The sequence below is a fragment of the Sapajus apella genome, unplaced genomic scaffold, assembly GCF_009761245.1.
Source record: "Sapajus apella isolate SASKATOON/1434 unplaced genomic scaffold, GSC_monkey_1.0 scaffold7, whole genome shotgun sequence".
In the NCBI taxonomy this organism is placed as follows: Eukaryota; Metazoa; Chordata; class Mammalia; order Primates; family Cebidae; genus Sapajus; species Sapajus apella.
In genome coordinates this window covers 10,273,179-10,290,736 of record NW_022436947.1, presented here as the reverse complement: position 1 = coordinate 10,290,736, position 17,558 = coordinate 10,273,179, and the positions used below count along the sequence as shown (strand labels likewise).

At 36.0% G+C, this 17,558-nt stretch overlaps 1 protein-coding gene and 1 non-coding gene across 10 annotated transcripts in view; both read left to right on the top strand.

Annotated features, from left to right (window-relative positions):
* The window catches only part of MKLN1 (muskelin 1), a 414,229-nt gene that overhangs the window by 286,394 nt on the left and 110,277 nt on the right, over positions 1–17,558 (top strand). For all 9 annotated transcript variants that reach the window (XM_032275651.1, XM_032275655.1, XM_032275654.1 and 6 more), the window contains 2 exons: positions 7,988–8,130; positions 9,784–9,872. In XM_032275651.1, coding sequence (XP_032131542.1) covers positions 7,988–8,130; positions 9,784–9,872 — 232 coding nt within the window. The remainder of the gene's footprint in view (positions 1–7,987; positions 8,131–9,783; positions 9,873–17,558) is intronic.
* Positions 10,503–10,643, top strand: LOC116550507. The gene has a single exon (XR_004268459.1). It is a non-coding gene; the product is annotated as a U4 spliceosomal RNA (small nuclear RNA).

Here is a 17,558-nt window from a genome sequence, read left to right as displayed (position 1 = left end):
ATGGCGGGTTGCCATGGCAATGGCGGACTATTTCCGTAGTGGTGGACTGCCTCGGTAATGGCAGATGCCCCTCCCCCACAGAGCTCGACCATCCTGGGTTCAGCTGTGCTTGCTGTGAAACTCTCAATCCAGAGCGTTTCAGATTGCTGGTTTTTTGTGGCGGTAGGACCAGCCGAGCCTAATCACCGGACTCCCTGCCTCAGAATCCTTTTTCTTTTTTTTTAGTTGAATGGTTGACTCTGTCTCCCAGGTGTTCCATTCGCCTGTTCAAAAGGTGCTGGGATCTGTGTGATTTCCTGTGTGGCGACCCACTGCGCTGACTCAAACAGTCACGCTGAGATTCATGGTGCTTTTTTGCCGGGGAATCTCCTGGCCTGGCTCCCTGTTTCAGTCCCTTTTTTTATCAGTTGAATGGGACACTCTGTCTCCCAGGAGCTCCAATCACCAGCTAAAACGGCGCCCAGACCTGTGTGTTTTGTATGGAGAACCACCGCGCCAGGGTGTCAGCCAAAACAGCCATGCTGGCGACCCATGGGGCTCCTCCGCCTGGGAGTCTCCTGGGCTGTGGGCAATACAAATCCGTTTGGAAATGGGCGTCCACTCACCCTCCACTCTGTCGCTGGGAGCTGCAATCCTGAGCTGCTCCTAATCGGCCATCTTGGATCCCTCCCCATGGGATTTTCATTCATGCTACATTTACTCTCTATCAGTACAGATGATCCAGAATTAACAGCAGTGTTTTTCATTAGGTCTCAAAATATTGCCACAATCACTGTGAAAATGACTTTTTTTGTTTATACAAATTGCAAATATTTATTAAAAGTGAGAATCAAGGAGATAAAAACATAGAAATTTAAAAGAAATTATCCATCACCTGAATTCCATCATCCTGACTGCACACCCACCACTGCCACCATTTTGAAGACAATTCAGCTAAACTCTCAGCATACACTCACACAGACACATACTTTACATAAAGTAGCATACATGTTGGTTTTTTAAAATGGGAATAACTTTTTAAAATAAAATAATTGTTTTCCTTTTTTGTCCTGTCATCTTTTCCTCTCTAATAACCAATACTAACAACCAGGTTTGTGCCCATTCATATCTTGATATGGGTTCATTGCATCAAATACAAATTTAAACGGGTACCTGGGTACATTTATATGTACACACAAATATATTGGCAAGTATAAGTGTCATTATTCAGATAATAATAGTAGAATCTTGTTGCCTACTTGATTTCTATTGTATTAATAGCTCACATTTTGTTTATCCATATACCTGTTGATGTACATTTGATCGTTTTCCAATTTTGGGCCATTACAAAGATGTGCTAAAAATTAATATAGAAGTGGCTGGGCAATGTGGCTCATGCCTGTATTCCCAGCACTTTGGGAGGCCAAGGCAGGCAGATCACTTGAGGCCAGGAGTTTGAGACCAGCCTGGCCAACATGGCCAAACCCCATATCCGCTAAAAATACAAAAAAGTTAGCCAGTCATGGCAGCTTATGCCTGTAATTCCAGCTGCTTGGGAGGCTGAGGCACAAGAATCACTTGAACCCAGGAGGTGGAGGTTGCAGTGAGTCAAGATCTTGCCACTGCACTCCAGCCAGGGCAACAGACAAAGCAAAACTCTCTCTCAAAACAAAAAATTAATATACAAATCTTTGTGGCTTTAATTTGCATTTTTAAAATGATTAATGATGTTGACCATTTTTTGTACACTTTTTGCTTTCTTGAATGTTTTCTGGTGAAGCGTCTGTTTAAAAGGTTTGTCATTTTGAAATTTGTTGTTTACTTATTGTTTTGAGAATTCTCTGTTTTGTATTTAAATTCTTTATCAGATTTATATATGATTTGCAAATATTTTCTTTGCATCTGTGAATTTCCCCTTCCTGTTTTCCCCACTCACTACCCCAGCCTTCCTTCTGTTCCAGTATTGGAGGGAATCATCATAAAACATGTATTCCTTTGAGAAGATTTCCTCCTATTTGAAGTTTTCTGAGAATTTCTAATCCTGAATGGATATCGAATTTTGTTGCTATTGTTCCACATCTTAAAATCTTTTTTTTTTTTTTTTTTCCGAGATAGAGTCTTGCACTCTTGCCTGGGCTGGAGTGCAGTGGTGTGCTCTCGGCTCACTACAACTTCTGCCTTTTAGGTTCAAGCAATTCTCCTGCCTCAGCCTCCCAAGTAGCTGGGATTACAGGTGCCCGCCACCACACCCAGCTAATTTTTTGTATTTTTAGTAGAGATGGAATTTCACTTTTTTGGCCAGGCTGGTCTCAAACTCGTTACCTCATGACCTGCTCACCTTGGCCTCCCAAAGTGCTGAGATTACAGGCGTGAGCTACCACACCTGGCCCACCTTTAAACCTTTTTACGTTTCTCTACTTGTCCTAAAACAGAGTCCAGATTTCTTAATATGGTCACAAATTTCAGCTCCTTCCAGCAGAAGGTTCAGCTTCTTCTACCTTATGAATCTTGGTTGGTCTTGGGGTTTTCTGTGACCAACACAAAAGTCTAAGGAAGTGATATTGCAATTTCTAAGCAAGGCGTATAGGAATGTAGAGATAACTGCTTGAAGAAAGCCTATCTAGCTTCTTTGTGGTTCAAATCCCAATCCCAGTTAAGCCCAGCCTCCCCATTCCCCACTCTGGTTAAGCCCAGTCCCCTAGCCAGTCCACCAGCTGAATGCAACTACATAAATGAATCCAGGAGCTACCAATGGAAAAGCTGTGTAGCCAACCCACAGAATCATGAGAAATCATAAATCACTGTTGTTTTAAGATACTGGAGTGATTTATTATATAACCTCAGATATACATAGATATAAAATCTGGACTTTTCTAGTTTCATTTTTTCTTTGCCAGTTCTTTCCATTAAATAATATCACCAGTTACCCTGTTACTCAAGTCAGAAACTGTTACCACCCTTGATGCCTCCCTCTTTCCTCCCTACATTGGATCTATCACCAAATCCCATCAATTATTTCTCTAGTATTTGTGTCAAAACTGTCTGTTCTTGTCCATCTCCACACTATTGTAGTCCAAGTCTCCTTAATCTCATCTCTTTCCTGAGTTTATTATAACAGCATCCTAACTGGTCTGCCAGTTCTTTTAATCCACTCTCTGTAATGCACATTGTATGCATATGTGTGTGTAATGTTAATCAGATCATAGCTTTTTGTTGTGCTTAATAGATCCTATTGCATTTATAATTCAAACTCCATGTAATTGCACAAACTGCATAATCTGGTGACTGAATGCCTGCCTCTTCATTCTCAGCATATACCATTTTCTGCCCTGTCTCCTAGGCTGCAACCACACTAGCATTTTAACAGCAGTACCTAGAACTAATTTTTATAAGCATTCACTGCTTTTTTTTTTTTTTTGGCCTGGCTGGCTCTGTGTAGTAGATTGAATGGTCTCTCCCCCAACCCCCACCCCTACCAAGATATGTGACATCTCAGAATGTGACTTTATTTGGAATAAAGTGTTAGTAAATGTAATTAAGGTAGGGATCTCAAGGTGAGAGCATCTTTGATTAGGATGGCCTCTGAATCCAGTGATGAGTATCCTTACTAGACACAGAAAAGACAAACACAGGGAAGAAAGCTATGTGAAGATGGGTGGCAGAGACAGGAGTTAGGCTGTCACAAGCTAAAAAAAATCAAGAGCCACCAAATACAGAAGAGGCAAAGAAGGATCCTTTCTGAGATCCTTGGAAGGGAGCATGGTACTGCTGACACTGTGATTTCAGACTTCTGACCTCCAAAACTATGAGAAAATAAATTTCTCTTGTTTTAAGCCATCAATTTGTTATAATTTGGTGTGGAAACCCAAGGAAACTAATACACCCTATCTCACCACTGCACTCCAGCCTTGGCAACAGAGTGAGATTCTGTCTTTTTTTAAAAAATAAAATAAAAAGGAAGAGTTGGAAAAAATGGAAGTTGAAAAACTTTATTAAGTTAAAATGTGATTAAAACATTTTAAAATTTACCTAAAATGTTCTTCAGTCAGACCATTGTGTTTTACTTTAGATTAGATATTCTAGATTTTTATTTTTAATAACAAAAATTCTGTTAATATTTTGTTATTAATACTGCTATGAATGTACAAACAGATGCTTTCCATTGGTTTTAGGGGTTTAGTATATGGGATAATGGATTGTGTATTACAATTTATATAAAGGCCCATTTTTACTGTTATAGTTACAAGGCTATACCTAACTAATTGTCAGGGAAAGGTGATATCTAAGACTTAAGGTTTACTGAAGAGCGAGAGAAAGGGTGATATGGCAGTGGGATGGAGTATGAGTTAATAAGAAAGAAAGATGTGAATATCTACCTATATCATCCATTCAATATGCAAAGATAAAGAATGTGAGTATCTCCCTACATCGTCTGTTCAATATGCAGTTGTATTCTTAAAGAAACTTTGAATTACCAAAAGACACATTACTACACCTATTAATTTGATAGGGATAAAAAAGGTTAATGACAAAAGATTATCAATTTCAATTTTCCTATGACAGTGTCTGTAATAAGGAAGTTTTAATAGCTACTTAGAGTGTAAATGGTATATAAATGTAAACAGTCTTTGTAAAGTAGTGGTTAAAACTTGGGTCAGCTAGTCAGTGAATCAGTAGAAATGCTTTTAGCTCCAACTAACAGAAGTTTCTATTACAGTGGATTAAACAAATAGGTTTTTTGGTTTTTGTTTCCTACATAAGAAAACTAGAGAAGATTGAGTTTCTAATTTACAGAAAATAAACATTGGGACTGGGGTATAGTCAGCAAAATCCAGACTATGGGCAAGTTTTAAGGACAACCCAGTTTCTTCAGCAAAAAATTTAAAGGGGGAAAATGCAGTTGAGAGACACCAATGAATTAAAACTTAAGAGATATACTAACTAATCATAATTCATGAACTTTATTTGGACTTGAAACTAGAAAAATCTTTTTTTTTTTATTAGTTGTAGATTTGTGAACACTGACAGGATTTTTGATGTCATTATATTAAGGAGCTACTGTTATTTTTTTTTCTGGTATATAACAGTATCATGAGTATTTTTTAAGTCTGTATCTTGTGGAGAAACTTAGTGAAATGTGTACATCTAATATATCTGGAATTTATACAGATTAAAGTGGCTGTGAATGAAAAAATAAAACTGGAAATAGGAGGCTGCTGATGAGAGTTGAGTGGCTCACTCAGTTGTTGTCTTTGAGACAACAATTTGATTGTTGTCTTTGAGATTCTCTTGGTCATTTCATGGTTGCACAGTGATTGTTGCAGTTGTAAGGGTTCATATAACAGAGGCAGAAGAAGAGGTAGCATTTGTTTCAGAAAGCAAAACTTAACCCATTACAAACTTCCGCTTGCATCTCATTGACCTCTGTCATATGTCATCCGTGCCTGGAAGGTGGCTAGGAATAACCGGGCTAGGAATGGAAGTTGGGTCAGCCAGCCAACAGTGCAAGCCAGAGGCAGATGACGGATTTTTTTTTTTTATCTCAAACTCTGTCATGTATTAGCTGTGTAATTATATTTCTTCATCTGTAAAATTAGGATAGAGAGTAAGTAGTGTAATGCATGTATAAGTCTGAGCGATGTGCCAAATGAGAAGTTAGTGCTCACAAAATATTAGCATTATTATCATTGCCGTTCTTATCACCACCAGCTTAATTCTTTTTTTACTGAGGTAAAATTCACACATAATATAAAGTTAGCTATTTTAAAGTGTATATTTCAATGACATTTAGTGCATTTACAGAATTGAGCAACTATCACCTCCATATAGTTCCAAAATATTTTCATCATCCACAAAGAAACTTCATACCTAGTAAGGAGTATCTCCTTTTCGATCTCAGCCCAGCTTTTGACAACCACTAATCTGCTTCATACCTCTATGCATTTACTTGTTCTGGGTGAGTCAGATACCTTTTATATCTGACTACTTTCAGTTAATATGTTTTTGAGGTTAATCCAGGTTGTAGTGTGTTTGGGTATGCATTCCTTCTTATGGCGGAATACTACATTGCATGGAAATACTGTAGTTTGGCCATTCGTCAGTTGACGGACATTTGGGTTGCTTCCACCTTTTGGCTATTGTGAATAGTACTCCTGTGAACATTCATGTACAACTGTTTGTGCGAATACCTTTTTGTCACTTCGTTTGGGTTTATACCTAGGAGCAGAAGTTCTTGGTCATGTAGTAATTCTATGGTTAACTTTTTGAGGCACTGCCAAGTGATTTCCAACAGTATGTGTACCATTTTACATTCCTGCCAGCAATGCATGACAGTTCCAGTTGCCTTACTTCTTTGTCAACACTTGTTTAGCATTTTAAAATTATTATTATTATTGCCATGCTAGTGAATGTGATGCAGTATTTTGTGGTTTTGTTTACATTTTCCTTGTGACTAATAATGTTAATCATCTTTTCATGTGTCTCTTGGCCATTTGTTTACTTTCTTTGGAGAAAGGTCTATTCAGGTCCTTTGTTTATTTTTAAATTGGATTGTTTGTCATTTTGTTGTTAAATTGGTAAGGGTTTAAAAATATATATATATAAACATATATATATATGTTTAAATACATACATATATATATGTATATATGTATTCCGGATACCAGACTTTTAACAGATAAATGATTTGCAAATATTTTCTCCCATTCTATTTTTTTCACTTTCTTGATGGTGTCCTTTGATACTAAAGTTTTAGTTTTGACGAAATCCAATTTTATTTTATTTTGTTTGTACTTTTGCTATCATATCTAAGAATCCATTGCCAAATCAAAAGTCATGAAGATTTGCCCTAAGTTTTTGTCTGAGTTATTTAAAGTTTTAGCTCTTACATTTAGATCTTCAATCCTTTTTTCCCCCCGAGACAGTCTTGCTCTGTCACCCAAGCTGGAGGGTAGTAGCACAATCTTGCTCACTGTAACCTCTGCCTTTGGGGTTCAAGCAATTCTCCTGCCTCAGCCTCCTGAGTAGCTGGGATTATAGGTGCCCGCCAACACACTCGGCTAATTTTTGTATTTTTAGTAGAGATGGGATTTCACCCATGTTGGCCCGGTTGGTCTCAAACTTCTGACCTCGGTGATCTGCCCGCCTCGGCTTCCCAAAGTGCTGGGATTGCAGGTGTGAGCCACTGCGCCTGGCCAGGTCGTCTTCAATCTTAAAAGATTGGTGTTGGATCAGTTTTGATCTATCTTGAATTAATTTTTGTGTGTGATAAGAGGCAGGACCAGCAGGTTTTTTCTTACCATCTTTATCATCCATTAACATGAAGTATGACGTCTCTCCAACAAAACATCTGAATTGTTTTTCTGAATAGCTTTTCCAGCATGTGTTCAAGCAGTGGTAATTTACTTAATTTTTATAATCGAGAACAGTCTGCATAATATAAATTGTTCTCTATATAACTGATCCATTTTATCTAATATGTGGTAGGAAAACAAGTTACATTAGACATATCTAGAGTAGATTGGGGTTTTAAATTCATAAACTTGGCAGGGTTGATTAGTAAATCTTTGTTTGCTTCTAGATCTAAACATTTTAGAGCTGGTTTCAAGCACTGATTTAGTTATTGAAGTAGAGTCCATAGGAATATGTAATTGTTATTTTTATATTGTAATCTTGTTTTATTTGGTTTTGCATAGTCTGGTTATATCTTTTATTGAATACCATTCCTTGATTAGAATTTATCTCACTAGTTCTTTTTTTTCCCCCTTCACCTACAGTGTTGGGGATAATGTAGTTTCTGGGATCTACTGGCGTGAAAGTGGTTATGGTGGGATAATCTTTATAAGGCTGTTATGTACTATTATATAGCTTTTTTTTTTTTTTTTTAATCTAGTAAAGGATGGACAAAGATGGACCTTATACAGCCTTCTGTTAACTGGCAATAGTTTTTAAATTGTTTAAATTTGTTTTAAACAGAAGAGGATATAATTTGGTTGTTTCTTTTTTTTAGTACTTGATTCTAAAGCTGGAAAGGCCTGCTATAGTTCAGAATATCACATTTGGAAAATATGAGAAAACTCATGTTTGCAATTTGAAAAAATTTAAAGTCTTTGGTGGAATGAATGAAGAAAATATGACAGAGCTGTTGTCCAGGTGAGTTATGGTTATGGGTAAGAAAGCTGTCTTCTAAACAAAACGTAGTCTTAGTTTAGTCTCCTTGTAGCTAATCTGCATGGTTTGGTTTTTCTTTCAGAGGAGAAACGAGTATTCCTTCTGTTCTATTCCTAATGCCTTAGTTTAATACTGTGGCTTGAGTTAGCTTTCCCTTTTTTTTTTTTTTTAAAACACCAGACCAGACCCAAGTTAAGATTTTTAGCAAAGAAAATTAACTTTTTTTTTGTTTCCTCCTTTTTGAGCTGTTAATGACTTCATAAATATTTTCGGCTTTAATAAAATTTTTTGTTACAATCTTTGCTACAAAAAAATACAGGCTTTATCCAAAACACTAAGATTAATTGCCCTGTTCCAGAAGCAGTATTGTAGTGGTTTACTATAAGTTGGAGACTAAAAAGAGAAATCTTTCATAAATTGAAAGACGCATGACTACACCAAGCACAGTGCCTGTCACTGGGAAGGAGCTCAGTAAAATTGAGTTTTAATAATAGTAGACCACCGGGAATGAAGATGTTAATTTGCCACGCAGCAAATGAAAGATCAGATAGCTAATGGAATGGATAAATGAAACCATGGAGATTCAGAATATATTTGTGATGGCTGGGTGCAGTGGCTTATGCCTGTAATCCCAGCACTTTGGGAGGCCAAGGCAGGTGGATCACAAGGTCAGGAGTTCAAGACGAGCCTGACCAACGTAGGGAAACCCTGTGTCTACTAAGAATACAAAAATTAGCTGGGCATGGTGGGGGGCGCCTGTAGTCCCAGCTACTTGGGAGGCTGAGGTGGGAGGCTGAGGCAGGAGAATCACTTGAACCTGGAGGTGGAGGTTGTGGTAAGCCGAGATCGTGCTGCTGCACTCCAGCCTGGGTGACACAAGGAGACTTTGTCTAAAAAAATACACACACACACACACACACACACACACACACACACACACTTATATTTGTAACATGGTATGGCCCGTTAACATAATATTTTATATAAGCAAATATTCCATACCGTATTTGATATAAGTCACGAAAGTATTTCAGGAAATAAAAAGCAACCTGATGGTAAGTGACTTTCTCATAGATCCTTGTGTCAGTCCTAGTTGTTTAAATAGAGGGGTGATATGAGTTTATTTTTATTCAGTATAAAGCAGATGCTATTAAACCAACAGAGTAAGCTTGGCTTTGAAAATTTTTCAACTATAAAGGAAACATTGACATCTCAGTCGGAATTAAATAACGAAATGCTTTGGCAAATTCTAATAGTTGATTTTGTTTAAGTTGTCAGATTTGAGTGTGAATTGGTTTTGAGTTTCCTTCTTACCATTTGAAAATTTTATGCTATATTCAGTTATCCATTCAGAGCACTAGGCCCTGTCACACATTTCCGTACACTGTAGCTACATTCTTTATAATACTGAACATTTTTTATTAATCCTCATATAATTGAGAGAATCCATTAATAAAACTGTTGATTCGAATGTACCAGTTTTGACCTATATGCCTGTGTTCAACTACTCATTTATATTGTCTTGGTCATATATTTTGAGTATTGGATTAAACTTAAAGTATGACATTAATTTGTGTTCTAGTGCATTTTCTAAATTATGAAGTCAGATTTAATAGCCTTATTTTTTTCCCACAGTGGCTTAAAGAATGATTATAACAAAGAAACATTCACCTTGAAGCATAAAATCGATGAACAGATGTTTCCTTGTCGATTCATTAAAATAGGTAAGGCTTTAGCATTCTGGAATAGAAACAAATTCTTGATATCATCATTCAGGAAACTGTATAGCCCATATACCAAATCCTGCAGGCCTATTGTTTTTTAAATAAAATTTTATGGGAACATTGCAGCACTGGTTTGTTTACATAATGTCTGTGTCTCCTTTTGTGCTGCAGGAGTAGACTTGAATTACAAGAGACCACATAGCCCATAGAGCCCCCTAAATTTACTCTTTGGCCTTTTACAGAAGTGCGCTGACTTCTGCTTTATATAAATCCATTACGAAGTGGCAGTTATTTCAAGTGGAAATCTTTGCCAAATGTTTTCCCATTTGAAAGTTTTCTTAGATTTTTATGGGATCTAGTGATTTGATTGCCTTAATTTTATGGAAAGTTTATCACTTACGCTAAAACAATAATATTCTAAAACCAAATACTGATGAAATCCTTAAGGTAGTATATTATGGTTATAATCTGTTATGTTCTTTTGTATTTCTTTTTTTTTTTTTTTTTGCTGGTCAAACCCATTAAATTGATTGCATGACCCATCAATAGGTTGCAAATCACTGTTTCAAAAATCATACCTTAAGGCATGTATTTATTTAGCAAGTATTTTAGCTTAAGAAAGTATAATGCAGCTTTGCACGGTGGCAGTATCGTAGCCAATGAGATTTATCCGAGGCGCAATTATTGCTAATTGAAAACTTTTCCCAATACCCCTCCGTGACGACTTGCAATATAGTTGGCATTGGCAATTTTTGACAGTCTCTATAGAGACTGATTAAAAAAAAGTATAATGCATTCTCAAAAGTCATATTTTTCACGTGATTTCATTTCCTTTAGGATTTATTGGCCAGGCGCTGTGGCTCACGCCTGTAATCCCAGCACTTTGGGAGGCTGAGATGGGTAGATCACCTGAGGTCAGGAGTTCGAGACCAGCCTGGCCAACATGGTGACACCCCATCTCTATAAAAAAAAACAAAACCAAAAAAAAGGATTTATTATTTAGAAGGTAGGAAAGTTGAAGACTTAAATTTTATAATTTATAACTATGGTGCATACTTTTCAAAATATATTAAAGTAGGAATTAAAGTGAGTTAGATACCTTAAAGAATAATAATAAAAGCAAGATTTCATATTTTGATTTGGGAGAATAATTACTCTTTTTGAACAAACATAGTCATTGTTTGCCAATCTATCAAGAGTTGCAACTAAACAGTGGGACTCAAATAGTTCCGTTGGGCAAAAGAATATTTGAGGTCTTAAGAAGGACCGCATATATACAGAAACTGTTTTTGGAACAATTGGATTCCAATATGTCACTTTGTTTTGTAGTGATTATAATTTCTGTTGTTATAATAAATAGTTTAAATAAAAACCTATATTCTGTTTTCTTATAAGAATTTATGAGCAAGCAAATTTTAAAAATAAATTTAACTTTCAGTTATTTCTTCTTTTGTACTGAGTACTGATTTCATCAATACTTAGACTTAGCAGTTCCTACATACCCCTCACCTCACATATTTGCTATATTTTTGTGGTGAGAACATTTAAGATCCACTCTCTGAGCAATTTTTAGTTATTATTACTATAGTCACCGTGCTGTACAGTAGATCTCCAGAACTTATTCTTCCTGTTTAACTGAAACTTTTTACCCTTTTATCAACAGCCACCAATTTCTCCCATCAGCCTTTTAATTATAGGGTATAATGATGTCTTTTACTTGACCTAGGTTTAGTTTTATGGTATTTAGGGAAAATTTCAGTTGGAGCTTTCTAAATAATAGTAGACACTTGTTAGCTCATTTTCTATCTAGGATATTAATATTTAGATGACTAAGCATGTCTTACTTTTCTCTTAAAAGATGTTAATACCAGTCAGCAGTGCTTCCCAGCATTCTCTTAAGAATTTTTTTTTTTTAAGTAATACAAGGAAAATAATGGAACTAAAAGGACATATATTAGATCAGTATTTTTAGTTTGTCATATTTTCTTCAAAAGTTATTCCAGTAAAGGACTTGAATGATGTATTGCTTTCTTTTGGTGGTAATTTAGCAGAGATGTTTATTTGGTTGGGGTAAATTGTTAGAATTTGTCTTAAAAGAAAAAAAAAGTCTTTGAGTACTTCACATCTATGTCCTATCGTGACATGTTTGATAGATCTTGCTTTATTTAAAAATCAAGTTAATGCATAAATGGCACAGTTTCTAAATTTAGTCAGCCTTCAATTCATAGTAATGGAGAGGAACAGAAGCAAGGCTAACACAATGGCAGATAATCTCCAAATTGTTTATTGACATGTAACTATAATAATTTTCATTTAAAATGAATATAGCTTATTCATTAAGTTTTGCTTAATGCAAATTGAAGTAAGTTTGGTCATAAATTGTTAACAAGGAAAATAGCCCACATTTCTACTGTGTGGCAGGGGTTAAGTTTTAAGATCTGTTGTGGATAATTCAGAGTACCAGCAAAGCTGAACTGATATCATTGGACTGCCTTCCTTCAGGTAAATTTTACTTTCCTTTCTTAAGTTACCTTTTGTGTAAAATGAGGATGTTAATGCTATGTTGGATATTTTCCTGAGTTCTGTTCTAGTTTGCGGACCTGTGGTTTTAATTTAGGAGTACATTTATGGAAGAAATTATTTCATTTTGGTTATCTGTTTTTTACATTTTTATACTTATATTTATAAAGCTTGTGTTTACATGCCTTCTTACATGTAGTATTTTAGGGACTTTGATGGGCTTAGTGTAGAAGGAGAGTTGGCTTTAGAAAGAAACTTGGTTTTAGGTAACACGTAGAGGTAAAAGGAAAATTTCGTAACAGAGGTGAGTTATTAATTGGGAGACTGGATTTCAGAGGGCAAGTTAAAGGTTTGGGAAGGGAAACCTCAGCAGGAGACCAGATCAGAGGAAAGTAAACATAAAGTAGAATGGGATGAGGGTATTGGTTACAGATGGCTCAAAGGGTTTACGTTCTGATTCATAGCCACAATAAGGCTGTATGAGGAAATCAGTAGGGGTAGGTGAGGGCAAAAGGAGATAACAGGGTCTTGGAAAGATTCAGGAGAAGTCTTTGTTTTTGGTAAATGGAGAGATGTGGATTTTTGTAAAGGAGTTAGCTGCAGCCTGGAGATTGTGGGGACTTCAGAGAGCAGCTTTAGCTCTGGCTGGATGCAGCGTGCATTCTGAGCATGAATCCTGGGTATTAAGTCCAGGGAGCCCTTTAGGAGAGCATGTGGGAAAGTGACATTTTAAAGTATACTATTAAGAGGAAAATTAATATAGTAATAATAGATAATAACAGTTAACATTTATTGAACACTTAGTATGTGCCAGTTACTGTGCTAAGTATACTTAATGTCATTAAATCTGTAGTAGAATAGTAGATGTAGTCTTTCAGAATAATCTTGAATTTTTAGGATCTCTCAGAACCTTTTTTTTTTTTTTTAAAGAGTCAAGGTCTTGCTCAGTTGCTCAGGTGGCACAGTCATAGCTCACTGCAACCTCCAGTTCCTGGGCAAAGATTATCTTTGTGCCTCAGCCTCCATAGTAGCTAGGAGTACAGTTCACATCACCACATCTGGCTAATTTTAAAAACAATTTTTTGTAGAAACTGAGTATTGCTGTCTTGTCCAGGCTGGCCATTTTAGGAAAGAGATGACACATAGGGATGTTGATTATTTTCATGTCTGATTGTCTTGTGGAGAAAACTGGTGGTGGAATCCTAGAATACAAACTGCTAGCCTTGGGATATGTATTAGGAGTTTCTAATTCTTTTATTTGAGGAGGGAGCCATCTTTTATCAGGGAACAAAGAACATGTGCCTGGGGGCTTTAACTCACTTTTAGATTTCTTCTGTATAGTATGTCTAATATGCATTATTAGTGTTGTTAATGCTACCAGAAATGATTGGAATTTGAAGTGAGTGTACATCATTCTGCTCATTTTTTACACACCCTTTTAGTCTGTTGAAAATTAATTGTATTGTTTATTCATCTGTAATATATGATGCCCTTTGGTGAGATGACTTCATAATTTACCTCCTTCCTCTACAGGAATTCTTTAAAGGTATTAAAAATTGTAACCAATTTTATTCTAGAAATATTTTTATTGGACCATTGGGTAGCAAAATAAATTTCACTGCAAATGTTTAAAAGGTTTTTGTTTTGTTTTTTAAGAGACAGGGTCTTACTCTCTCTCTCAGGCTAGAATTTAGTAGTCCGATCAAACTCACTGTAACATTGAACTCCTGGGCTCAAGTGATCCTTCTGTCTAGCCTCCCAATTAGCCAGACTATAGGCACATACTATCATGTCCAGCTAATTTTTAATTTTTTTGTAGAGATAGGGTCTCACCGTGTTGCCAGGCTGGTCTTGAATTCCTGAGCTCAAGTGATTATCTTGCTTCAGATTCCCAAAGTGTTGGGATTACAGACACAAGCCACTGTACCAGGACCAATAAATAAATTCTTAGTGAGACTTGGACCTGGAAATCTCTAATATTTTATGTCTGGTTACACATATAGACTATATTCTTGGTGCTTTTTGAGTTTAGAATCATATTTTACTTTGACTCTTATACTACTTGATGATTATTTATGATTTAGTAAACTTTTAAATGATGCTGCTACATAAAGAAATAAACGCTAAAACAATAATGATCATTTAATACTTGTTATTAAAAAAACTTTTTGAAATGTGTGTTGTTTACATACATAAACTGAAAGGCATATTAAATATCCCAGGAGTCCTTTGTACATCCTCGTGGCTGGTTGCTACTGCCTGTGTTTTTATTCACACAGCTTCCTTTAGATCAGTAGTCCCCAACCTTTTTGGCACCAGTGACCAGTTTTGTGGAAGGCAGTTTTTCTGTGGACCCCGAAGTGGGGGCAGGGTGTGGCAGAGAGATGGTTTTGGGATGAAACTTTTCCATCTCAGATATCAAGGATTAGATTCTCATAAGGAGTGTGCAGCCTAGATCCCTTCGATGCGCAGTTCACAGTAGCATTTCCGCCCCTTTGAGAATCTAATGCCAACACTGATCTGACAGGAAGCAGAGCTCAGGCAATAATGCTCCTTCACCCACCGCTCACCTCCTGCCGTGCAGCCCGATTCCTAACAAGCCATGGACTGGTACAGGTTTGGGTGTGGGGATTTGGGACCCCTGTTTTAGATGACAAAAAAAGTATCAGACCCAATATATCTTCTTTATTCAGTCGTATATTGGAAATCATTAAGGCTGGTATTGGCTATTGTGGATATTCTGTTTTGATGCTTCATCAAAACTGTACAAATGTTAGTTCCTTAAAGATAGTTGCATTATTGATTGTGAAACTCTATCAGTGAATCTATTGTTACATTAAAATTCGTTGGTCTATCTTGGACTTTTACCCAGGTGTGATTTTGCAACATTCATTGATCATTTAGAAAAAGTGATTCACTGAATTATACAGATCTCCCAAATGTTGAAACACTTTGTTATATAATATTTTAAAAATCACATTTATTGATATTACATCCAATTTCATTTTTAAAAAATCTAAGTGTTGGGAATCAGTTAAGCTCACAGTGGTGGGTACCTATCTTCCAAAATTCTAATTTTTCTCTTGAAAGCTTGATTTTTATCCTTGACAGCAAATATCGTTAATTGTTTTCCTTGAAATGACATGTAAATATTTGGCAAATATGCAAATCTAAATAATCATAGCTTATCATCTGTTTTTCTTTCAAGAATAAAATGGCATCTCATGAAAAATAGGTTGTTTTTTAAACTCACAACTTAAATAATTGTACAATTCCCTTCCTTGAGATAACCACTATGCATTGGTACACCACAAAAAATGCTTCACATGGAATTTTCATTTTGTCACAAAGGATATTGGAAAGATATGTACTTAATGATGGGAGTTTAATAAAATTAAGTTTTTCTCTGCCTTCAGTAAAAATCAATTCTCTCTCTCTTTTTTTAAATTCTGCCAGTGTTTGGTGGTGAGGAGTACGGTGCAATTTGTACTTACTCAGCGCTACTAGTACTTTTTGGCGCCATTAGTTAGGTACCAAGGTGCTAATAGTTTTACTTACCATTGCTTTTGTACTGTTAGTGCAATGTTGGTATTATTAAAAGGCTAGAAAAACGTTTATTATGTTATGAAAAATAGTTATTTTGAAAAATAACTAGTGTCTTTATTTTAAAAATATAGTTTTGACTACATGGGACCTCCAGAAAGAATATATACCATTGGGATTTTGATTGACATGATGTAAAATTTATAATTAATTGGAGAAAACTACAGGTTTACAACATTGAGTTTTCCTATATACAAACATAGTATGTTCTTTCATTTATTCAATGATTCACTAAAATTTTATATTTTCTTCTAAATTTTGCATATTTTGTTTATTCTGAGACATTTTCAGCTTTTTTTTCCTTTATAAATAGGATTTTTTGAGTTATATTTTCTAATTGGTTATTGTAGGTATAGGAAGAGTTGATTTTTGTGTGTTTACCTTGTTTACAAACTTAAAAAAATTTTTTTTTCAATTGAATCTCTTTTTTTTTTTTTTTTTTGGAAAGAGTCTCACTCTGTCACCACGCACCAGGATGGAGTGCAGTGATGCGATCTCTGCTCACTGCAACCTCCGCCTCCCGGGTTCAAGCAATTCTCCTGCCTCAACCTCCCGAGTAGCTGGGACTAGGGGCGTGTGCCACCACACTCAGCTAATTTTTGTATTTTTTAGTAGAGACAGGGTTTCACCATGTTGGCCTAGATGGTCTTGATCTCTTGACCTTGTTATCCACCCACCTCAGCCTCCCAAAGTGCTGGGATTACAGGTGTGAGCCACCACACCCGGCCTGAATCTCTTTTTTTTTTTTTCCTTTGAGACAGTCGTATTCTGTTGCCCAGGCTAGAGTGCAGTGGCATGATCGCGGCTCACTGCAACCTCTGCCTCCTGGGTTCAAGCAATTCTCTTGCCACAGCCTTCTGAGTAGCTGGGATTACAGGCATGCACTACCATCCCTGACAAATTTTTTCTATTTTTAGTAGAGACGGAGTTTCACTTTATTGGCCAGGCTGGTTTTGAATTCCTGGTCTCAAGTGATCCTCCTGCCTTGGTCTCTCAAAATGCTGGGATTACAGGCATGAGCTACTGCTCCTGGCCCTCTTGAATTTTTTTAGATAGGTCATTTTTAAATTACAATTTGCTTTTCTTGTTTGTTTGGTTTTTTTTCTTATTGCACTGCCTGAGACCTCTAATCGATGTCAAATAGTAGAGATATTGGACCTATTTGTCTTGTTCTGACTTGAGTGGGAATACTTAGCATTTTTCCATTAGGTTTAATTTTTAAGGTTTTTGATGCTTTTTAAAAAATCTAGGTAAGGAGATTTCCTATTGCCTTATATTGCTTATATATTGAGGAGTTAAAAAAAATATTAAAATCATCAAATGTGTTTTTTCATTTATTTTGTTAAGGTGGTAAATTACATTAATATAGCTTCTATTATTTCTTGAACCACCATTTTTCCATTCCTGGAATGAGATCTGTTTGATTACAGTGAAAATCCAATTGAACTTTTTGCAACTTTTCCAAAACCCTTTAATTTGTGATTAAATATGTATTAATAGCTGAGATTGGCCTTAAGTCTTTTTTCTTCTTCACTGGATTTAGGGTTATGCCACTGATAAATA